A 24,149-nucleotide genomic window follows, 5' to 3' on the forward strand; every position below is an offset into this window, starting at 1 on the left:
TGCCTCTACAAGTGTTAACATCTTTGGGAATGGAAAGGCATCCCTCCTTCCCACCCAATCACTGTGTTCTCCCCTTGTACACTTTTTCCCACCCCTGTTCCCCTTCCCTCTTGTCCACCAGTCAGCTCTGTGACCCTCCTTACCCTCCTCAGGAGTGCTCCTGGTCACAAAGGGGCTTTCAGCCCCCAGCCCCTCCTGACCTTGGGCTTGCACCTTGACCTGGATTTGGGTCCCTGGGGGAAGTCCTCTTAGCACAGAACTTTGCTGGTTTGGGGACACTAGATCTAGCACTTTCCACCTTCCCTCATCAGGGCTTGCAATCCTCCAAGACACCCGGAAGCCTTGCACCAGATGAACTGGACCATCCACCTGTAATAGATACAACAAAGCATACCAGAAGGAAGGTCGGGGTACACAAGTCCTACAGGCCCAGACCCTCTCCTACTTACCTGGCCTTCCCCAGCCATTCACCTCCCACTCTCTCACACCCATTCTCAAAGGCCCTGATAGCTGGGATCATGAACCCTGCCCCCAGCTTCATCCCTTGCCACACTTACAGTCCAGGACACCTGCAGGGTTCGGGGCCCAAGGACTACGGGCTCCTGCATTTGCACAGCTACTTCAGCGAGTCCTCGCTGGCCTCTCCACGGGTCCTCTGCTGGCTCAAAGGAACTGCTCTCTGTTGACCAAAGAGCCCACTTAGCAGGGCCAACGGGAACAAAGGGATAGGACCGAGTGTGTTGTACCCGACTTCTGCACAGACTCTACTACTTTGAACACCAGGGTCCAGAAGTAGTTTGTCAGAAGAGTAGCTTGCAGGGGTGAGCTTGGGGCCCAACTAACTTGAGTGTTCTTTGTGCAAGTCTAAGCATGCATTTTCCAGGCCTCGCCCCCTTAGCCCTAGTATGAAGTTGACCCCTCCATATCTTGTCTCTCTTAATCATCGACATCAGCTATTTGTAAAAGGCACGGAAATGAGAAACCAGCTAAAATGGATCTGTCTCTCTCCGCCCCTCAATGAGAGGGAAGCGTGGCCATTTACTGCAGGACATACCATCAGGATAGACCTCCCATAGCAAGAAACAAATCTATCAACTGTCTTGCTTATTTTTGCAGCAGGGTGAGGACTCTGAATTCACTCACTCACCCTGAGTTCGGACAGGCTTAGAGATAGGGCTGGGCTCACTGAGGCCCCAGGCTCCCACAGCTCGAACCAGGAACAGGTAGATTGTATTGGGCTGCAGACCACTGACTGTGTAAGTCTCCAGCTGCACGCCATCCGCCACTGTCCTCCATCGGTTTCCAGCTGCTTGGCTACAGTGGGAAAGAGATGGCAGAGTTATCTGACCCAGGAATCCCCCCACAACCCGTCTACTCCATTTCGTGCATCCTTTAAGAATGCCTACTACTGATCATCCTGGGAGAGAGAACTGGTAAACTTGTTCCCACAGTAGCAAAGACATATGGTCCCCCCCTTAGCTTTCCCAGGTTTGTGCTCATGCTTTCTCCATACCTGAAGGCCTCTATCACATAAGAGGTAACCTCAGCCCCAGGCTGCGGATTAGGCTTCCAGGTCAGGGTGATGCTGTTCTTGGTGATTTCAGTGACTACTGGCTGAGAGGGAGGCCCCGGAGAAATACTAGGTTCTACAGGGGGGTTTAATGACACTCCCCGATCTTCTGCAGTGAGAAAATAAGCTTTTAGTAGAAGAATTGAAAAAAGGTTCCCCCGTGTTACCTGCTTCCTTCCCTGCCACAGCTACGAAGCAGTGGAAAGGAAGGCATGGTGTGCAAACACTGACAGCTGCTCCCTGGGGACAACTGCTATCTCTCTCATCCCTACCACCATGGAATGGCACTTAGGAAATAAAGTAAATCCTGAAATAATTGGAAGCTAACGACAGCCTTTGAAGCAGATTTGGAGAGAAATGCTAGCAAAATAAGGGACTAGAGGAAAAACTCACTCAGCACACTAAGCCAGCCATTCCATGTGGCCTCGCCTATAGAATTCTTGGCCACACAGCTGTAGAAACCCATGTCCATCTCCTGCAGAAGAGGATAGAGCATGGGCAAATGCACTGGAAGTGGAGAAGGGGAGTCAAGGGGTAGAGGTAGGTTTAGGATGAGTATCTTTTCTTGAAAGAAGGCGGAAGAAGGGGGAGGTAGTCTATGAAGGCAAGGGGTAGGAATGGGATGAGAGTTTACAGTGGATGCTCACTGGGGCTGGGAATATGGACCAGATAGCCTTTTTAGTCACTTGGGACCTAGGGGAGAGACTTACCTGCATGTTGGCAATGTACAGTGTACCATTGTCCATTATGCTGAACTGGAGGCCATCCCCTTGCAGCCACTGCCCATCCTTCATCCATTGGACATTGGGTTCAGGATTCCCCGTCACTCTACATGGCAGCCACACAGAGGAGCCTAATGCCAGTGTCTGATTGGCTGGTCCCTGGAGGATGATGGGAGGCAGCCCATCCAAGGAAGCTGAGAAAAGACCTTAGTCAGCTCAGGAAGGATCCTAGGTACAGGTAACTAGGTAACTAGTTCCTTGGCCCTCATTCTCTGTGCCTTCATCCCTCAGAAATCAGGGTTTCAATAGCCACCTCTAGGCTCTGCCTGAGACCAGCCATTTAGTAGTGGCTTCTGCTTCAAGCACATGATCCAGGAGCACACACTTCCCCTTGCAAATATGCAGTATAAAATCCAGGAGAAACAGGTCTCTTTAAGTTATTATTAACCCTCTACAGTGTGTCCCAAGTGGATGATTCTACCCCACTGGAATGATCAGAAAAACAAACAAACTGCCATTGAATCAATTCTGACTCATAGCAACCCTAGAGAACTGGGTAGAACTGCCACGTTGGTTTCCACAACTTTAACTCTTTATGGGAATAGAAAGCTTGTCTTTCTCTTGTAGCACGATTGATAGGTTTGAACTGCTGACCTTGAGGTTAACAGTGCTGCAAAAGCAGATACCCACACTTTATCCTGAATTCTGGGCCATAGTAAACAAGCTTTTAATTGCCAGAGGGTGCTGAGTTTTGTTGTTGCTTTCTTCCCTGAAAACAGGGTGGTAGGCAAAATAAGTTTGGGAGCCTGTGGTCTAGAGTAGGCGTGGGGAACGTCCAGCCCAGAGCCATATAAGGCCCATGAAATTATCAGTACCCGCTATCATCACACACATCACCAAAGAGAGGGGGTTCCAGACATTACATTCCAACTCTCCATACTCGCTGCAATCAATTCAATTCTGACTCATAGTGACCCTATAGGTCAGGCTGGAACTGCTCCTGTGGGTTTCCAATATTGTAATGGGGGTAGAAATCCCCTCCTCTTACGCCCACAGAGCAGTTAGTGGTTATCAGCCCAACATGTAATCCACTACGCTACCAGGGCCCCCTGCCATCACATTAAGGGGGGATTCGTTCAATATTTGACCAGTATGGCCTGTGAATGATGGTATAAATATCTAAATGGCTTGGCAGAAAAAGGTTCTATACCCCTGCTCTAGACTGTGAGTACAGCCCTATCCCATGGGCACATACCTTCTTTAATCTCCAACAAGGCCTTGGCCAAAATACTGCCAGCCACACTGACAGCCTGGCACACATAGTAGCCGGCATCCCCACTCTGCACTTCGGTGATACTGAGCTGGCCTTTTGGGGAGACCAAGAAGCGCCCTGTGGGCTGAAGCGACTGGCTGGGGAAGAGCAGAACCTGAAGAGAGAGAGATGAGGAAATACTTTAAAAAACGAACAAGCAGCTGGGAAGAGGAAGCTTGCCATTCTGGTCAACCCCAGAATCTAGAAAAGTCTTAAGGTTCTAGTGTATATTCACTCTGTTCACAGCTAGCTGTGTGACCTTGGACAAACCAGTCCAACCATTTCTACTCATAGAAATGAGGGGAATTGTTCTGGTTTCTAATTCCAAGTTCTTTGCCCTACTAGTTGAAAAACTGGGATCAAGCAATTTAACCTTCCTGAGCTCCAATTGCTCATAATTTGACTTCTGGAGGATTAAATGATGTGATCATAGGAAAATCTTCTAGTATGCCATGTGATAAATACTAAAGTGTACCATGTCACTCCTATGACAGAAACTTACTCTCATTTTGAACCACCACTACTATTTTATATTCGGGTGAAAATCTAATTAAGATGCAGACATCCCTGGTGCTAAAGCTGTTAGAAAATTGGGACTGTAGATTTAGAATGCAGTAGTGATTTGCTTGGTTCCCTAGTGAGGTGGGTGGGGTTTGATCATTCTTATTACACCGATCCTGTTTCCTACTAATAAAAATTGAACCCTTCCCCTTAAAAGGAGTAACACATAACTTCAGTTAATATTCACTGAGAATTATTTGCTTAAGTTGGAGAAGGATTACTATGAGAAGTGGAACTCCCCCTGGTGGAATACCCTGTCAGTTATTAAATAGCATTGGAAACAAGTCATTTCCAACCCTGAACAGCCCTAGATCTTATCTGTGCATAGTGACATGTTACACCTCAAAGCCTAGGCTCAAGGGATCAAAGACTGAGAGGGTAGTGTTATTTGAATTTTGTACATCCTTAAGATAGCCATGCCAAAATAAAAGATTATCTATGGAAGAACCATATAGGACTTGTTCTTGCATCAAAAAAATGTAGTTGTTTACAGCCATCAAAATATTTTATGTGTATCATTTATTTGATCCTCACAGAAAACCAATAAAGAAGACTAAATGTAATATTATTTAGAAAGTGCCCCACCAAAGAAGGCATTCAGGCAGCCACCAAACACATGAAAAAATCATTAGTCACTATAGAGATATAATCAAAACAACAATGAGATATCATCTCACCATAACATTAATAGAAAAATCCAAAATAAATAAAGAAAAGGAAACAACAAATGCCAGCATGGAGTGTAGAGAAACTGGAACCTTCAGACATTGGTGGTGGGACTATAAAATGGAGCAACTAATGTAGAAAATAATATAGCATTTGTGGCAGTTAGATAATGTCAACTTGTAAAGGGGCGGAGTCTAGCCTGCAAATCAGGTCATAAACAATAAGGCTTCTGCGTGAGCATGGCCTTCTCCTGAGGATTCTGGGAACTCCTGGCTTCCTCTCTGGAGGCGGGTCATCCAGACTCTGCTTCATCTTCCTGTTGACAATACACATGAGCTACACTAGAGCCCTGGAACTGGAGGAGCCACATGGAGACCCCTGCCAACATTGAGATGTTTCTACTGCCACTGGATCCACAAGCCTTTCAACCCACTGGCCTGTGATCTTCCTGAATTCGCCATCATTGCATGTGTTGTGTGAATCTGAAGAGAAATTTATAGATTGATATCGGACATATGGGCTAATATCAGACTTATGGACTTGATCTGGACTGGGCTGGGATGTTTTATCAATATACAATAGCTCTTTTATTTAAAACTCTTTCTAACATATATGAGTCTCCCTGGATTTGTTTCTCTAATCTACCCAGGCTAACAGAGCATTTCTTTGAAAAGTTGGAAATATAAATACAATATATTATCCAGCAATCACATTTCTTAGTATATATTCCAGAAAAATAAGAATTGGGGCATAAATAGATATATGTGCATAAATAGATACAGAAGCATTTTCAATAGCAACAAGATGGAAAGAACCTAAGTGCTAAACATAGGTGAATGGATAAACAAACTATAACATATGTAATGAAATATTATACAACATTAAAGAATGACTGTAGTAAATTGTGTGAGCCAGTAACAAGGTAGACAGCATTTCACTGGGTCTAACCTGCAAGTCTGAGTCATTGCCCACAAAGATAAGGATGCCCAGCACCACCCAAATACTTGGGCAAGCATTTAGCTGGCTCAGACAGCCTAGGCGCAAACCATGACCCACCATAGAGGTCTTCTGGCAAACTGGCAGCCTAGTCAGATACACTACATAAGTCCTCTGCTACAACAAAGATGTGAGAAAACAAATATTAAGGGGAAACCTGGAACCCTGAATAACTAAAGAGGAAAGAAAGAAAGAAAGAGAGAGAGAGAGAGAGAGAGAGAGAGAGAGAGAGAGAGAGAGAGAGAAAGAAAGGACTGCGGCTCTGGCCGCCGCCTCTGCCGGTCTCCGCGTCGGAGCCCCTCCCGGGGGACGGACCGCAGAAAAGTGCACAAAAGGAGACGTCGGAGTGTAAGACAGGACAAAATAATAATCATTTATAAGTTATCAGGGGGAGGGAGGGGGGAAATGAGCGCTGATGCCAAGGGCTCGAGAAAGAAAATATTTCGAAAACGATGGCAACAAATGTGCAAATGTGCTTGACAGGATGGATGGTGAGGAGTTGTAGGAGTCCCCAATAAAATGATTTTTTAATGTGAAGAAAAAAGGATCGATGGATGGGGGTGGGGGATTGAGTGGTACTCCAAAAGAGAAAAAATACAGGGCAAGTGCGATACACTTAACCTAAAAAACTAGTGATTTCTCCACTGGCTGGCTGTGAGCTGAACCACTCCACAACCATGCAGGTCTATTGAACCACACAAGCAGTTGTAGTAAGGAAGACTGAACCATCCCAAATTCCCAAGAACTACTGAGCACATAGAGAGGTTGCTGGCTGATGGTTGCATTGCTGCTCTTGTTTCCATCTCTTCTCTGTCCACCCTCTCAGTCTTGGAGGGCTGCGCAGGGGCTTTTTCTTAACACAGTCATGGATTGCTGCTGCCGCCTCGGAGCAGGGACTAAACCCTTGCAGCTCCACTGATGGGGATTGCAATTCAGCTACATTGTTGTGTTTTTTCCATCTTTTCACTATATCCCCCGACAGCACCCCACAGGTTCAGCAGGCTTGCATTTTAATTTACTTTTCTCCTCTTTGTCTCTTTCTTGGTCTCTAACACACTAATGCTAATCTCCAGACCACTCCCAACTTCAGTAACACCAAAGCAGGCAACCCATCAGCCTTCTGGGTCACTCCCCTGAGAGAGAAGCCACAGGAGGATAAAAGGGTAGGTTAATTCCATAGTGAAATAAGCTGTAGTACGTTCGAAGAAGTATTCCTACAAGTCTCCCAGAGAGAGCCAGTGCTCTTCGACTCCCTGGAAAATGGCACCTGGCTCCTCTAAAACAATGCAACGCAAACAGCCATCAGCCCCAACGACCTCAACAAAAAAATGGGAGAAACAAAAGGCAATGCCAGAAGATGTTCTGAACATAATGACATGCATAGAAGAAGCAGACATTGAGCTGCCAAAGAAAGAAATTTTCAGAATGCTACTTGTAGTCATAGAGGATATGAGGGAAACAATACAGAAAAGGGAGGAAATGATAGAGGAGATAAAAGCCATAAACCAAAGGGAAATACAGGAGTTTAGGGAGGAAATAACCAAAACCAGTAGCAGAAACACAGACCTCGAGAATTGACTGGAGGAAGCAGAGAACTGCATCAATGACTTGGAGGACAGCCAAGCAGACTTTAACAAATGTGAACAAAAATCTAATAAGATCATCAGAGAAGCTGAAGAAAACTTAAGAGCTCTATCTGATGCTATGAAGCAGAATAACATTAGAATTATTGTCTTACCGGAGGAAGACACAACAAAGAAGTCATCTGCAACAATAGTGAGAGAATTCTTGGAGGAAAACTTCCCCAGCTTAATTAATGAAAACCAGGCAACCATTCACGAGGCTGAAAGAATGCCAGGTAGACTTGATCCCAAGAAGAAGTCACTAAGGGCACATAATAGTTAAATTATCCAACTTTGAGGAAAAGGAGAAAATCATGAGAGCAGCTAGGGAAAAACAAGCAAACACATATAAAGGTTCCCAAATAAGAATACGCTCAGACCTATCAGCAGAAACTATGAAGAAGAGGAGAGAGTAGAGTAACATATTCCAAAAATTGAAGGAAACAATGCAAACCTAAGAATACGCTACCAAGCCAAATTATAGATCAAGATAGATGGAGAAGTAAGAGTCTTCCCAGACAAGGAAAAACTCAAAGATTATGTTAGAAGAAACCCAGCCCTACAAAAGATCCTTGCCAGCCCAGTATGGGCAGAAGAACAACACTCATCAAACATAAATAAGAGACTGCCACATAGAACAACCTAACCATGAGGGCAAAAAAAGAGAAAACAGACCTCAAGATAGCATTGACTAAAAGATGGACAGAATTCAACCCAAGTGGAAGGTGAATTATGAGAATGATGAGTGCAACGAATGTATAAGGGTGCTTTGCTCAATTGATGTATGTACAGATTGTGATGAGAGCCTTATGAGCCCCAATAAAAATATTTAAAAAAATAAAAAAAGAAGTAATAGAAGAGGGGGAATAAGGACCAGTACTTGAGAGTTTGCTGTATATAGACAGAAATAAATTTAATGTCAAATTAAAAAAAAAAGATGGACAGAATTCAAAGGCTGCTGATGTAAGCTTTTAAAAATAAATGCAAAACGGGCATCAGGAAAAAGCTATGGTACACAAACATTCCTGGGGTGAGGACCAGGTAATATGGCAGGGACCAGACCAAATACAGGGATACACACGGTAGACAACTAAAAAGGAGGTGGGGAAAGGAAAAACTAATAATAATAAAGAAAAGGGTACTGGGAGCACAGGTCACTAACCCACGCAAGGGGAGGGTATTGTTTATATCTCCACAGGGAAAGAGGGACCAGACTTCAACCCAGTGCTCCAAGATGTGAATACAACATGCCGGCGTGGAGTAGGGAACCAGTAGAAAGGTCTGAGGAGCCAGCCCCAACCCCAAATACTAAGTGGACACCTGCCCCTCCCCTCAGAAGATTTTATTTCAAAGCATGGTACTGAATCTACAGCGCCAGGAGAGGGACATATCTGATCGGAGCACACTGGAGCAGATGAAGGGGGAAGAGGAGAGAGTGGAGCACATGCTGGCCCACCAGGCCATGAGGACAATCTTCCCAATTAGAGCAGCCAGTCAACAGAGAGGACCACATGGTCAGCCCTGCTATGAGACATGACGCCCATCACTGACCCATAGCTGTATAGGGGACAACGCCAGAAACACAGTGTGGGAATTGCACCCAATCAGATCCCGCCACACCGAGGCAAAACATTAAGGGGGTGCAACAGAACAGCAAAGGAATGGAGCGGCGAGGTCCCCAGGGAATGCTGAAGGTAGGCTTTGGGGCCAGGGCGTGGTGCCCCAACAGACTAGACTGGAAAACAATCCAAAGGACAACAAACAATCCTTGAACTAACTACAAGCTTCTCTTTCTTATTGTGTTTTGTTTGTCATTGGTTTGTTGTTGTTGTTGTTGTGCTGTATATTGTTGCTTGGTTTTACTCTGTCTTGTTTTTGTGCATGTTATTATCTCAGCAGGTCTGTCTAAATAAGATAGGCGTGATGAACAATCTGGAGGAGAAAACAAGGGAACTGACAGTTCCAGGGGGACATAGGAGAGGAGGAGGTGGGGGGAAAGGTAGTGGTGTTAACAAACCCAGGGACAAGGGAACAACAAGTGATCCAAATCGGTGGTGAAGAGGGTGTGGGAGGGCTGGTGGGGCATGATTGAGGGTAATGTTATCAAGAGGAATTGCTGAAACCCTGGTGGGGACTGAGCATGATAGTGGGACAGGAGGAAAGTCAAAGGAAATAGAGGAAAGAGCTGGGAGGCAGAGGGAATTTATAGAGTTCTAGTTAAAGACATGTACACATGCAAATATATTTATATATGAGGATTGGGAAATAGATCTATGTGCATGTATTTATAGGTTTAGTATTAAGGTAGCAGAAGGACATTGGACTTCCACCCAAGTACTCCTTCAATGCAAGAATACTTTCTTCTCTTAAACTGGCATTCTATGATGGTCACCTTCCTGACAAAACTGCTGAAGACAAAGTGGATGAACAACCAAATATGGTGAAGAAAGCTGATGGTGCCCAGCTGTTAAAAGATATAATGTCTGGGGTCTTAAAGGCTAAAGGTAAACAAGTAGCCATCTAGCTCAGAAGCAACACAGCCCACATGGAAAAAGCACACCAGCGTGTGCAATCATAAGGTGTTGAAGGGATCAGGTATTAGGTATCATCAGAACAAAAAATTTTATCATAGTGATTGAGGGAGGTGGGAGTGCAGAGTGGAGACCCAAAGCCCATTTGTAGGCCACTGGACATCCCCTTACAGAAGGGTCTTGGGGAGGAGATGAGCCAGTCAGGGTGCAATGTAGCAATGATGAAAAATACAACTTTCTTCTAGTTCTTAAAGCTTCCTCCCCACCACCTCTCCTCCCACTGTCATGATCCAAATCCTACCTTGCAAGTCTGGCTAGACTAAAGGATGTACACTGGTACAGATGGGAACTGGAAACACAGGGAATCCAGGACAGATGATCCCCTCAGGACCAGTGGTGTGAGTGGTGATACCGGGAGGGTATAGGGAGGTGGGTTGGAAAGAGGGAACTGATGTCAGGGATCTACATGTGACCTCCTCCCTGGGGGACAGACAACAGAAAAGTGGGTGAAGGGTGACGTGGGAGAGAGCAAGATATGACAAAAAAAATGTATAAATTATCAAGGGTTCATGAAGGAGGGGGAGGGGGGAGGGATAGGAAAAATGAGAACATCATGCCAAGGGCTTAAGTAGAGAAGAAATATTTTGAGAATGATGAAGGTAACGAATTTACAAATGTGCTTTACACAATTGATGCATGTATGGATTGTGATAAGAGTTGTGTGAGCCCCTAATAAAATGATTTTTAAAAAGTTCAATGATGGGAAACAATGTCAAGCTAATGTCAATAAAAAAAAAACCAAGAGTGACAATATTAACCTCTGATAAAATAGACTTTAATACAAAATTCACTATGAGAGACAAAGAAGGATAACACATGATAATCAAAGGACAATTGAACAAGAAAATATAACCATAATAAATATTTATGGACCTAGTGAAAGACTTAAAATGCATCCTTCAAACTAACAGAATTGAAAAATAAACAACATTACACTAATAGTAGAGTATTTCAATATGTCACTCTCTAGGAAGGATAGAACTACAACAAAGAAACTCAACAAATGGTCTGAAGAACTAAACAGCACAATAAGTTTGACATATTAGATGCATATTGAATATTCACCCAACAACAGCACAATATACATTCTTTCCCCTGCACATGAACCATTATCCAAAGTATATGCTAGACCACAATGCAAGCCTTAATCAATTTTAAAATTCCAAAATTTTACTAATCATCTCAAGTCATAATGATACAAAACTGGAAAACAATAGGAAGATTAAGGGAAAAATCAAATATGTGGACATCAACAACACACTGAGTAAACATTACTAGATAATTGAAGAAATACAGAACTAAATAATAAAATTCCTTGAGACAAACAAAAACAAACACCCCAAACCTTTGGGATGCAGCTAAAATAATACCCAGAAGTTACTTATGTCACTAAATGCACACAATAAAAAATCAAAAGAAGGAAAATCAACAATTTAACCCAACATCTAGAAAACAGAAAAATTAAGCATCAGCTGGGAGAAGGAAAGAAATACTAAAGAATAAAGCAGAAATAAATTCATCAGAGAACAGAAAAACAATAGAGAGAATCAACAAGATTATTTGGTTCTTTGAATGGATTGACAAAATTGATCAAACCACTGGCAAAACTGACAAAGAAAAAAGAGAGATGTAAATGTTTAAAATAATAAATGAAATAGTCAACATCACAACAACCCAATTAAAATTAAAAGGATACTACAGTAGCCCTCCGGCACTTGACCTCATCAGTACTTGACATAATAAAAATGTCAAGAAAATTTTGCAACGGAGTTTAAACAAAGCATCGGAATCCGACCCGACCCACATGATTTTTGTAAACAAAAGCAGTTTGTGTTTTGGTCACTTGGCATTAGTTGGCGTTGTTAGTATGTGTTGTTTAAACTTTTTACGGCTGTGTTCCAAGCGTTGTGCTATAATTTTCTTATTTTTTTGTAGCTTATTGTACTGTTTTTAGATTAAAAAAACATGGTCCTAAAAAAGTTTTTTGAAAAGAACCATCATGATAAGGCACTGGTTAATTGTGTTATCAATATTGTTGATGGTAATTTAGTAAACCCCTTTAGGAAACAATTAAGTAAATGCCAACAGCAGACCACATAAGACAGACTTTTTTGGGGGGTGGGGGTGGGGAAGCGAGGCAAGTCTTAGTGAAAAAAGGCAAAGAAAGGGGGAAAAAAACTCCTGAAAAGCAGATATGAGTTGATTATATGGAAGGGAAATCCCCTTCCAAACAATGACTCTCTCTCCATACCTTCTCTCCATATCTGTGTCCACAGATCCATATCCTCTTCAATCTCAAGGTATGGGCATACTGTAGTTGTTTAAAACTGTTTTAATGCTGTGTTTTTTATTTAAATTATATTATTTAACTCTGAACTTCTAAATTTCTGAGTAATGTTTTATATAAAAAGGCAAGGTTGGGGTTCTTTTGTATGGGGAAAAGAATGGATTAGTTTCAAGGTCTGGGGTTCTACTGTAATATGATATCATGAAGGTCTGTACTCCAACAAATTTGGAAACCAAAAAGAAATGGACCACCAGAAGATCAAGAATGTCTCAAGAGTAGATGTGCTGCAATGTAGACTAATGTCAAAAGACCTGGTGAGCTGTGGGAGAACATCAAGAATATCAATCATTCATGGAAAAAAAAAGGTCATTTAAAATAAAGAAAAAAAAGATCAAAATTGATGTCAGAAGAGATTCAAACTTGTTAATTGTAGAGTAGATAAGGCAAATGGAAGAAATAATGAAGTTAATGAGCTGAAAAGAAAATTTCAAAATGAAGCTCCACAAGACAAAGTAAAATATCATAATTAAATATACAATGACCTAGACTTAGAAAATAAAAAAATAAGAACACACTCAGCATATCTTAAACAGAAAAAACTACAATAAAAATTCAAGCCTCGAGTAGAAATATTCTATAGGCAAAATATTGAATTATTCAGGAAGCATCAAAGGGTGATGGAAAGACGACATAGAATCGCTGTGCCAAAAGGAACTAGTCAACATTCAACCAGTTCAGAAAGGGGCATATGAGCAAGAACCAATGGTGCTGAAGGAAGATGTTCAAGTTGCACTGAAAGCATTAGCCAAAAACAAGACACCATGATTGGATGAACTGCCAATTGAAATGTTCCAATAAGCTGATGTAGCACTGAAAGCACTTACTCATCTATACCAGGGAATTTGGAAAATAGCTACTTGACTGGAAGAAATTCATGTTTGTATCCACTCCAAAAAAAGGTGACACAACAGAATTTTCTAATTATAGCACAATTTCAATGATGTCACTTGGAAATAAAATTTTGCTGAAGATCACATAACAACAGCTGCAGCAGTATCTTGACGGAGAGCTGCCAGAAATTCAGACTGGATTCAGAAGAGAACATGGAATAAGATCTATGATTGTTCATGACATATGAATCTTGGCTGAAAGCCGAGAATATTAGAAATATGTTTGCTTGTGTTTCATCAACTATGCAAAAGCATTTGACTATGTAAATCAAAACAAACTATGAATACCCATGAGAAGAATGGGAATTCCAAAACACTGCATTGTGTTCTTGAGGAACTTGAACATGGACCAAAGGAATACTGCATTGTTTAAAATCAGAAAAGGTGTGCATCGGGGTTGCAACCTTTCATATTACTTATTCAATCTGTATGCTGAACAACTTATCAGAGAAACTGGATTATATGAAGAAGAATTGGGCATCAGCATCAGAGGAAAGCTTTTTAACAACCTGTGGAATGCAAATGACAAAATCTTGCTTGCTGAAAGTGAGGAAGGTTTGAAGCAATTTCTGTTGAGATTTAGGACTACAGTCTTCAGTATGGATTACAACTCAATGCAAGGAAAACCAAAATCCTCATAAATGGATCATTGGTAACTTCATGATAAATGGAGAAAAGGTTGAAGTTGTCAAGGATTAAAAAAAGCAAAGGTGTTATTTTGAGTACTAAAGTGAACATGACACAAACCATGATATTTTCAATGGCTTCATATGCATTGAATAAAGAACACTAAAGAAGAATCGGTACATTTGAATTGTGGTGCTGAAGAAGATATTGAAGTACTATGAACTTCTAGAAGGACAAACAAACCTGTCTTAGAGGTAAGGACGATGAGACTTCATCTTACATACTTTGGACATGTTGTCAAGAGATCAATCTAGTCCCTGGAGAAGGACATCATGCTACGTAATGCAAAGGGACTGTGAAAACGAAGCTCCTCAATGATATGAATTGACACAGTAGCTACAACAATAGGCTCAAGCATAAGAATGTTTTGTTCTATTGTACACGGGATCACTTTGGGTTGGAACTGACTGGAACACTTAACAACAATAGGAAAAAATAGACAAATTTTTAGACATATATTGTCTACTTAAACTAACACAGAGAGATTTAGAAAAATTTAACAGATACACAACAAAAGAATAAACTGATCAGGTCATTAAAAATCTACACACACACACACACACACACGTTCAATTCCAGAGTTTCACAAGGCAATTCTACCAAACACTCAAAAATAAGCTGACACCAACTCTTCCAGACTATACAAAAGAATAGCAAACTCCACAGGCATTTTATGAAGCAAGTATATGAATACCAGGTAGATAATACAAGAGTAGAAAATTATAAGCATCACTCATAAACATACATACAAAAGTCCTCAAAAGAAGCCTTGTCAATAGAGTCCAACAATAATATATATTATATATAAAAATATATATGCATAATGACTCATTAGGATTCTTCCCAGATATGCAAAGATGCTTCAAAATTAGAAAATCAACTAATGTAACATACCACATAAATATTTTGAATGGAAAAAAACAACAACATGCTCAAAACAATCGATGCAAAAAAGCATTTGACCAAATCCAATACCCATAGCTGATAAAAAGAAAGTAAAAATAATATATAAAAAGAAAATAAAAATAGGAATAGGAAAGAAATTCCTCAACATTATGAATGGCATTTACACAAAACCAACAGAGAGCATCTCACTCAATGGCGAGAAACTGAAAGCATTCTCCTTGTAAACAGGAACCATACAAAGACATCGTACTAGAAGATTTAGCCAGATTCATTAGGCAATAAAAAGAAATCAAAAGCAGCCAAATAGGCAAAGAATAAATAAAACTCTCTCTAGCCACAGATGTTTTGATTTTATATGTAGGAAACCCCAAAGACTCAAAAAGAAAATTACTGGAACTGATTTAAAGCAACATGGTACAGTACAAGGTTAACATACAAAAATCAACTTACTTTCTATATACTAAGTAAAAGAGCTCTAATAAGGAAATGGAGAAAACAATACCATTTACCACCCAAAAGGTTAAATACTTATGAATAAAGGTAACCAAAAGATAGGTAGAGAGAAAACTGCAAAGTATTACTATAAGAAGCGAAAAAAGAACTTTATAAATGAAAGAGTATACCATGTTCATGGATAGGAAGACTTATCATTGTGAAAATGACAGTACTTCCAAAGTAATCCATAAATGTAATGCAATGCTGATGCAGATCTCAGCATCATTCTTTAAAGAGATGGAAAGACTAATTAGCAACTTAATATGAAAAGGAAAACTAAGGATAAACTAAGCACTACTAAAAAAGCACACAGTGGGAGGCCTCTCACTTTACGACCTCAAAACCTACCTCACAGCCATCATAGTCAAAATAACCTGAACTAACAGAATAGGTAATCCAGAAATAGACCCATCTACCTACAGACAACTATTAAAAAAAATTTTTAAGCCCGAACTCATTATATGGGGAAGACATTTTTTGGTTAGCAAGCAGTACTGGAAAATTGGATTTCCATTTGCAGAAGAGCGAACCAGGACCCATATTTCACTCTATATATAAAAACAAACTGAAGAGATTAGAAACCTAAATGTAAACTTAAAAACTACACAGATCATCAGTAAAAAAAATAGAGATAAACTTAGGAGCTTTAATATATGACATAATCACAGTATATTAGACGTACCATATATACTCAAGTATAAGCTAACCAGAATATCAGCTGAAGCACCTAATTTGACCATACAAATTGCATTAAAAATGTACTGGAAAACTCTGCATATGTGTAAATGGTAAAAAGTGTATATGGTAAATAAAAATACATAAATACTAGAAGGCAAAATAAATGACTGGGACTCCCTAAAAATAAGGCACTTAGGTGCAACAAAAAATGTTACCAAAAGAGTACAAATAAAACCCACAGTCTTGGGTAGGTGGGGGGGAAGGAAAATGGCAATGACATATTGGACAAAGGATTAATTTCTAAAATCTATAGAAAACTTCAATGAGAAAAAGACAACCCAATTAAAAATGGGCAAAGGCTATGAAGAGATACTTAACATTCAGGTTGCCAACAAACATATGAAGAAATCACCAGCTATCAAAATACTAGTGAGATATCACTTCATCCAAGTAATTAAAGATCAAAAAAAGAAGAAAACAACAAAGGGCGGAGTAGGTGTGGAGAGACTGGAACACCCTTCCACTGCGGTGGGACTGTAAAACTGTACATCCACTATGGAAAGCGATACAGCACTTCCTCAAATAATTGGCACTAGGAACACCATATGACCAAACGATCTTGCTACTTGGTATATACCCCACAAGACTAAGGAATACAGCACAAACAGCATGTGCAGATTTATGTTGATTACAGCACTATTCACAATAGCGAGAAGACAGAAATAACCTAAATGCCCATCAGTAAAAGAATGGATAAATAACCTTTGACACATGCATACAATGGCATACTAAGCAATGTTAAAGAATGATGAAACTGTGAAGCACATCACAACATGGATGAGTTTGGAGGGCATTATGTTGAATAAAGTTAGGAAAAATATTGCACGAGAACACTTATTTAAAAAATCAGGAAGGCTAAGATCCAGAAAGGGAAAAAAATAGTGAGAAGGGTCTCATAGATGACTACCTACTTGACTCCCCTCTTTCTGCCAGAAGATGGCAGGTGGGGGGTTTCCTTTGGTCTCACATTGGAAAGCCACACTCTCTCCAGGGGCTGCTATCTGGTCCTGGGGCTGGGTCACCAGCTGCGGGGGAACTGGGCAGGAGAGGGGAAATAAAGGAATAAAGAGTCAGGGAAATTGAAGAAAAAAAAGAGATAAGTATAAGCATGGCTAAGTAGAAGTAGACAACCATCTCTTGCCTGTTTGGCTTTCTTCCTCCTCTAGAAGACTTGGTGACCCCCTCTATGCCCCACTTGGCCCCCACCCACAATTTTCCTCCCTGTCTACTCACCCTCCCCATTTCCTCCTATCCACCCTGCTGCAGACCGTCCCTGATGGGGGCTCTCACCATGAACACTGAGGGAGCCAGATGCTTCTGCACGGCCCACGCTGTTCTCAGCCACACAGGTGTAAGTCCCCTCGTCTTCAGCACTCACTCGCCCAATCCAAAGGCTGTGGTCACTCCGGATCTCATACCTGCTCGACTCCCCACCCCCAGACTGAGTTGGCCACAACTATAGAATCCTTCTCCTTCCCTTGGGATAGACCCCTGCTTTCAAGCACTTAGAAAAAGCGGGACTCAGCAGACAGAAAATGCTATCCATAGGCACATAAATGGCGAGAAATGGGGACTAGTTAGGACAGGGAGCAGAGTTTCTAGGCATCCTCAAGTGAGAGGTTGTCTGTGTTCCAATTTCTAGGGCAGGCTAGGTTCTTGAGCTGATTGACTCTCCTAGAGGCAGGAGGGGGGTTCTCACCTGCCTGGGGGCAGTTCCCCATCCTCTTTGCGCCAGCGCAGATGAGGAGGGGGATCACCTTGCACTTCACATGGGAAATCCACAGGGGCATCAGCCAGGACCACCTGATTCACTGGTCTACGCAGGAATGACGGCCGCTCTATGGAGTGTGAATGAACAGTCAGGGGTCCAAGTAGGTACTTCAGAGGCTACCCACTCCCACAACTCTGAAAACTCCCCATGCCTACCCAGTACCACAAGTTCAGCTGCCCCACTCTCCCGTTCTCCTGCCATGTTGGAGGCCACACAAACATACATCCCTGCATCACTCTTGAGTGTATGTGACATCATCAGCTTCCCTCCACGGATCTGCACAGTAATCATGAAAACATTATTTGAAACTCACAGCAAACTAAAGAAGAGGCGGTGTCAAGTTGATCAACTTATCAGATAAGAAATCTGCTTTAAGAAATATGGGACTGTTTTTCCCACAGCACAAACTGCCTCTACCAATCATTGGGATATTATCTTACCTTGATGCTATCCTACCTCTCATCCCTCACTCAATATCTGACTCATAATTATTACTCCCAGCCACTCCAAGATCCTTAGATTCAGGCCTTGGTACATTTTGCCTCCCCTAATCTTCAAAAAGAGCCTTGATGGCCTATTTGGCTGCTAACCACAAGGCCAGCAGTTTGAACCCACTATCTGCTGTGTGGGAAAAAGATGTGGCTTTTTGTTTCCATAAAGATTGAGAGCCTCAGAAACCCAAAGGAGCGGTTAGTTAGCTGTACTCAGTGCTATAAGGTCACTATGAGTGACAGTTGACTTGACCGCAGCAAGTTTGGTTTGGGATTGAGCCTGCTAAACCCTATGGGATCTGTCCTATAGGGTCACTGTAAGCCAGAATCTACTTGACCTCACCGAGATCCTGCCCTCCTCCTCCTTGATCCTTGCATTGTTCTTCTTCCAGGACACAAATGGCTCAGGGTGGCCGCGGGGAGGGACACATTCTATTACAGCTGGCTCCCCCATCGCCACCACCAAGTTCCCAGGAGCCTGCCGGAAATCATCACGGAGGACTGGGGAGAGGGAGAGAGAATAGGTTAGGGGATGAAAATGGTGTATGCTCTATGAGAATAAACGGTTAAGGACTGGACTGCCTGGCAAAGGTTTGTGGTTTAAACCCACCTAGCTACTCCATAGGACAAAGACCTAGCAGTCTGCTTTCTTAAAGATTACAACCAAGAAAAGCCTATGGAGCAGATTTACTCTGTTGCTTGGGGTTCTTTGTTGTCGAGACGAACCTAGGGATAGCAGGGGTGCTATAACTGGATGAGGAGACGGTCTTGGATGCGGGTCGATTCCTACCTATCAGAACTGTCCAAAGACGTCCTCTTCTGATGATAGCGTGGGTACTAACTATCCTTCCCCAAGTTCTGCAGCAACATCAGACTCTGGGATACGCACCTGCCACTTCCAGGGAGGCGTTTCTGCTAGCCGCTGCTCCTAGGTAGTTACGGGCCACACAAGTATAAACACCTTCGTCCAACCGAGCGCGGCGCCCATGCACGATTCGGGGGAAGAAGAGCGCGCCACTGGGCAGGAGTAAGCGGTGTGCGCGTGGGTCGTCGTGCGCAGTAGCCACGCGTGCCCCATTCTTGTACCATTCGATGTTGGGCCGGGGTCGGCCCTCCGCGCGACAGCGCAGTGTGGCTGGTTCGCCTCGGGAGACCAGCAGATCTGGTGGCTGCTCCACGATGCGGGGCATGGCGTCTTCTATCCCGACCTTAGACTCTGGAAAGACCAGGGTGGGGAGGGTACAGAATGTTCACACTGGGAGACTGGGGGAGGGATCAAGGTGTCAGAAAGAAAGAATCTTCTGCTCCTAGCGCCTGTGCTTCAGCTGCTAGAGCTCACTCCCACATGCCCACTTTTGCCAACATTCTCTGTGTGGGGGCTCCAGCAGGCCTTTAGTAGTGGGCACACCACATTCTTAGGTTGGAAGGAAGATGTCTACTGGTAGGCAGATCAGTAGAGGAATCAGGACACGAAGTCTTCCAGTGGCTTTCTGGCAGTTCCCTCGCCATCTCTCTGGTCAAGCTTAAATGGAGAGGGAGTAGAACACAGCTTGGAGGGTGAACCAGCTGCGCCTCTGCTTGAGAAATAAAACTGTCCTCTTTCAGTGTGACCTGTGAGCCTCTGGTTGTCAGCTCCTACTCGTTCGTTCAAGCTCTGTACTACACAGGAAACAACTATCAGTGGTGAGCTCCATCCAACACTAAGCTCTTTGCAAGCGCCCTGTTCAGAGGCAAGCAAAATGGAAAATATGGGTGTGGACCCCCCTAAGGAGCACAGGAGGTTATGGATGAGAAGGCCTTAGATGTTCACTCAGGCAGTGACACCTGAAAACACTAGGTTGTTCTGAAATGAAGGGGCTTAGGGTATTAGGGAACGGTACTGGAAAGGTGGTTTTGTGAATACCAAGAAAAAAAAATTTAATACCAAGAAACTTGATGCAAATAGTGGGGCTGTTGTAATGTTCCCTTCTGCTTCCCCCCCCCAACCCCCACCCCTAAGAGACACATACAGAGTATGTACAGACAGTATCTTACAGAGAGAACTTGATGACCCAAGAAAGGTTACATAGTACTGGAAAAAAGAGAGATCGCTTAGATCAGTTTTCCACATAGTTTGTCTCTCATCCATACTTGAACTACAGACTCCTGCTCACTTTGTCTTTTGTCCCAGTTTAAAAATAAGGAGGCCTGGACCTATAATGCTCCAACATCCCCAGCTCCCAGTCAGAGCATCAGACATGGACTTACCTGCCCGTAGGCGGCGCTGCTGCCTTGCATATAAGTAAAGGGGACCCTTCACTTTTCAGGACTCCTCCCCCTCCCTCCTACTCTGCTTCAAAATGCTCAGGTATAGGATTACCTTCATTTCCCGCCTCTCCACTTCAGCATTCTGATGGAGGCTGGCCTAAATGGGTTGCTGAGTGCCAGCGCTGTTTGGGGTACTGTAGGCAGTGGAAGGAACCATGGTGGTGCAATAATGGCATGCTGGGCTATGAGCCACATGGTTCACAGTTCCCGTGGGAAACACTAGCAGCTCCGTGAGGGAGAAAGGCAGGGCTTTCTACTCCCTAAACAGTCCTTCTGGGAAGCCCTCATGGGGGCTCTGTGAGTCAGCACTGGCTGGACAGCAGTGAGTGCAGCTCTCCCTTAGTGACTGTTTGAGATCAGGTTGATGGACTTTCCTTCACTTGGTAAAGGAAGTAATAATGTTGATCCACTCCTTTATAATTGAAATCTCTACTCCTCAGCCCTATCTTTTCATCCATTATATCTCAGTTACAACTTAGACCAGCAGTGCTCAACCTTTCTAATGCAGCGACCCCTTAATACAGTTCTTCATGTTGCGGTGAACCCTCAACCATAAAATTATTTTCCTTGCTACTTCATCACTGTCATTTTGCTAATGTTATGAATCAGGCAACCCCTGTGAAAGGGTCATTCAGCCCCCAAAGGGGTCAGGACCCACTGGTTGATAGGGACTGATTCTCCATGGTGAATGACAGAGGATTAGTTAAGAGCTTAGGCATTGGTGTAACTCAACTATGAGTGTTGGGTTGCTCACAGTAGGTAAGGTCAATAGTTTGAAACCACCATCCTCTCCACCAGAGGAAGTGGAGCTTTCTACTCCCTTAAAGAGTTATAGTCTTAGAAACTGCAAGGGCAGGTTTACCCTGTTCCATAGAGTCACAACTTGATGGCAGTGAGCAAGCTGAAAGAATCAGAGCAAATTATTTACCTCCTCTACTGTTTCTCTACCTGTGATATAAGGGAATTACTAGGACTGTCAAATGAGAGTTCTAGGTAAAGATTTTTTTTTTAAAGCAGCAATTACCACAGTGTGGACTTCCAAGCACAGCAACTCCATGTGTCAGAGAACCACCGGTACACAGGGTGTCTTTCACTGCTAAGGTGTGGATTCTGACTCATAGTGACAATACAGACAGATGTGGGACAGAACAAAATCGCCTCTATGAGTTTTCCAGACTGTACATTTTTATGGAAGTAAAAAGCCTTATCTTTCACCCGTTGAGTGCTGGTGGTTTTGAACAGCTCACCTTGCAGCTAGTAACCAACATGTAATCCACTCCAGGGCCAAAGCACCTTGGTACAGAGGGTAACAATCATTAATTTGAACTACTCTACCATTATGTAAGGGCTCTTCCTCCCCAGCACAATTTATCTTAGCCAGGTTACTACACGCTCTACCTGAATCAGATTTTGCTAGGTCTCAGTACTTCTCCACCACCTCCACATCCTCCTCCTCCTCCACCACCACCTTTCTCACACAACCCTCACCTGTAAGGAGTTTGCTGGTGTTTGTTTGTTTTTAATTTGTGCTGGTTTTATGACAATCAGGTTTCAGTCAGTCATTCTGCTTCCTCAGGTGCAAAAGTGTAACTAGCAATACCTTCCATATATATATAAATATATACCTATAAGTTTTCAAGCTTAAATGAAGCAACGTGTCATGAAGACAGTTCGAAAAGGAGCTAGCGAAGTATGATTGTCTGAGGTGTCAGCTAGTGCGGCTATGGCTGAAGAAGGTCTCCAGCTTGGAGAACCCCCGCTCCTTTCCCACCTTCTCCCCACTCCCTTAGCGCAGTGCACACCCTTGTGATCAGCCCTCCCTAATTCCTGCAGACAACAGCTGGAATTTCTTCCCAGTCTTTCCCTGTCTCAGGAGATACTTTGACATCAGCCTAATGAATAGGTAATGACATGCTAATAAGGCCCTGGGGCTCCTCTTCCCGCTAGAATCTGGAGTACCGCCCCCAAACAAACGCACGCGCACTCCACAAGGGTCTGTTCTTGCCACCTTTGAGTCCACGTGGAGGGCAGAGGGATGGAGTGAGAGTCACCTATGGGAACCAGCTGGAAAGGCGGCCCAGAGAGCAAGGTTCTCCGCGCAGCCAATAGGTGGTGTGATCAGACCTTTTCCCAGACTCCCAGCACACTGCCCCCTAAGCTTCCCTGCTGGGCTCTGGGAGCGCTGCTGTCTCAGTCATATTAATCACCCTAATTGGAGGTAATGACCTCGCTGCCTGCACTGTCCTCCCACCACAGCCCTGGCGAAGTGGGCCGGCAGGGAGAGGAGGTACCATGGAAAACTAAGTTTCCCTGATTTCTGCCCGCCTTGCTCCCTAGCACTTACATCCAACATTTGACTTCCTCATCTTGTCCCAAAGGAGTTCTTGGAAAGCTTCAGGGGGTCACTGCCAGGGTCTATGGCCACAGGCAACTGTGAACTTCCTGTGCCCGCCTTGTGGATGCTCAGGCCCCACAGACCTCCTGCTGGTTGAAGGTTACTAACTCTGTCTCCCCTCACCTGCGGTAGACGTGGGGACAGCTGGGGGGGGGGGGATGTACATGTTGTCCTGAGAGGCCGTCTTATCCTGAGCCCTCCAAATCTGCAGTAGCCCCAAACTAGTCTTTGGCTATGCCTACTAGGACTCACGGTCCACTCAAGGGCAGCCAGTGAGACCCCTGGGAGCAGGGAAGTGGCTGTTCAGTCCCTGACATCAGAGCAGGCAAGCTTCCTCTTCTCCCTCCAGCCTTCCTCCTTCCCATCCCACCCCACCTCTACCCAATGTCCCCAAGCAGTTCTGGTCTCACCATTGACAGCGGGTTCCTCTGGGAGCAGCAGGCTGTGGTTGAGCGCTGCCAGCGAGGAATTGAAGCTCAAGAGTAGTTCGCTGGAGTTAGAGATGCCCCCAGCCAAGGAATCGGCGAAGAAGTTCATTTGCAGCAACGTTTTGATCAGGTAGCGAAGCATGGCGCGAGCGGGCTGGGGTTGGGCCCTGGGACTATGGGCCCAGGTCCTGGGTGCGAGCCCCATGGGCCTGGGTCCTGCTGGCCCTCCACCTCTGCGCGCTGCTGCAGCCACGGTACCGCGGGCCTGCGGGCTCACTCGGGACGGTCGGGGCTTCTCTTTCCCTGCGTCTCCTTTGGTTTCTCCTCCCCACTCTCAGCCCCGCCAGTCCTCGGGGAGCTGGGATGGCTGAAACCAGGTGCCACACCGCACGCGGCATAATTAAGGAATTAATCCGCCTCGCTCCGCCCTCCTCCCTTCGTCCTAACTGCCTGAGACCAGAGCCTCCTAGCGCGAGTTGAGGTCGGGTCTGGCGCCCAGCAGCCCTTTCAGAATTGGCAGGAGGATTTTCCTCCTCAAAGCACTGAAGATGACGGATTAATGAGGCTCTGCCAGACTCTGCCCTTTTACCCGACTTTAGTACAGGAACCTCTATTCTCCTTTCCCTCTTTAGAAAAACTGACGGAAGGACAAGC

General features: G+C 43.9%; 1 protein-coding gene across 1 annotated transcript in view; it reads right to left on the bottom strand.

The window, feature by feature from the left end:
* The window catches only part of ROBO3 (roundabout guidance receptor 3), a 30,792-nt gene extending 7,155 nt beyond the window's left edge, over positions 1 to 23,637 (bottom strand). Inside the window, exons 1-14 of the mRNA XM_075527903.1 lie at positions 23,478 to 23,637; positions 19,255 to 19,581; positions 18,709 to 18,866; positions 18,030 to 18,150; positions 17,803 to 17,941; positions 17,394 to 17,521; positions 17,015 to 17,139; positions 3,548 to 3,719; positions 2,281 to 2,486; positions 1,964 to 2,045; positions 1,514 to 1,679; positions 1,148 to 1,314; positions 558 to 679; positions 144 to 369 (exon numbers count right to left, since the gene is read on the bottom strand). Of these exons, the coding sequence (XP_075384018.1) occupies positions 144 to 369; positions 558 to 679; positions 1,148 to 1,314; positions 1,514 to 1,679; positions 1,964 to 2,045; positions 2,281 to 2,486; positions 3,548 to 3,719; positions 17,015 to 17,139; positions 17,394 to 17,521; positions 17,803 to 17,941; positions 18,030 to 18,150; positions 18,709 to 18,866; positions 19,255 to 19,581; positions 23,478 to 23,637 (2,299 nt within the window). The remainder of the gene's footprint in view (positions 1 to 143; positions 370 to 557; positions 680 to 1,147; positions 1,315 to 1,513; positions 1,680 to 1,963; positions 2,046 to 2,280; positions 2,487 to 3,547; positions 3,720 to 17,014; positions 17,140 to 17,393; positions 17,522 to 17,802; positions 17,942 to 18,029; positions 18,151 to 18,708; positions 18,867 to 19,254; positions 19,582 to 23,477) is intronic.
* Positions 23,638 to 24,149: the final 512 nt, after the last annotated feature.

This window comes from Tenrec ecaudatus, chromosome 12, assembly GCF_050624435.1.
Source record: "Tenrec ecaudatus isolate mTenEca1 chromosome 12, mTenEca1.hap1, whole genome shotgun sequence".
Lineage (NCBI taxonomy): Eukaryota > Metazoa > Chordata > Mammalia > Afrosoricida > Tenrecidae > Tenrec > Tenrec ecaudatus.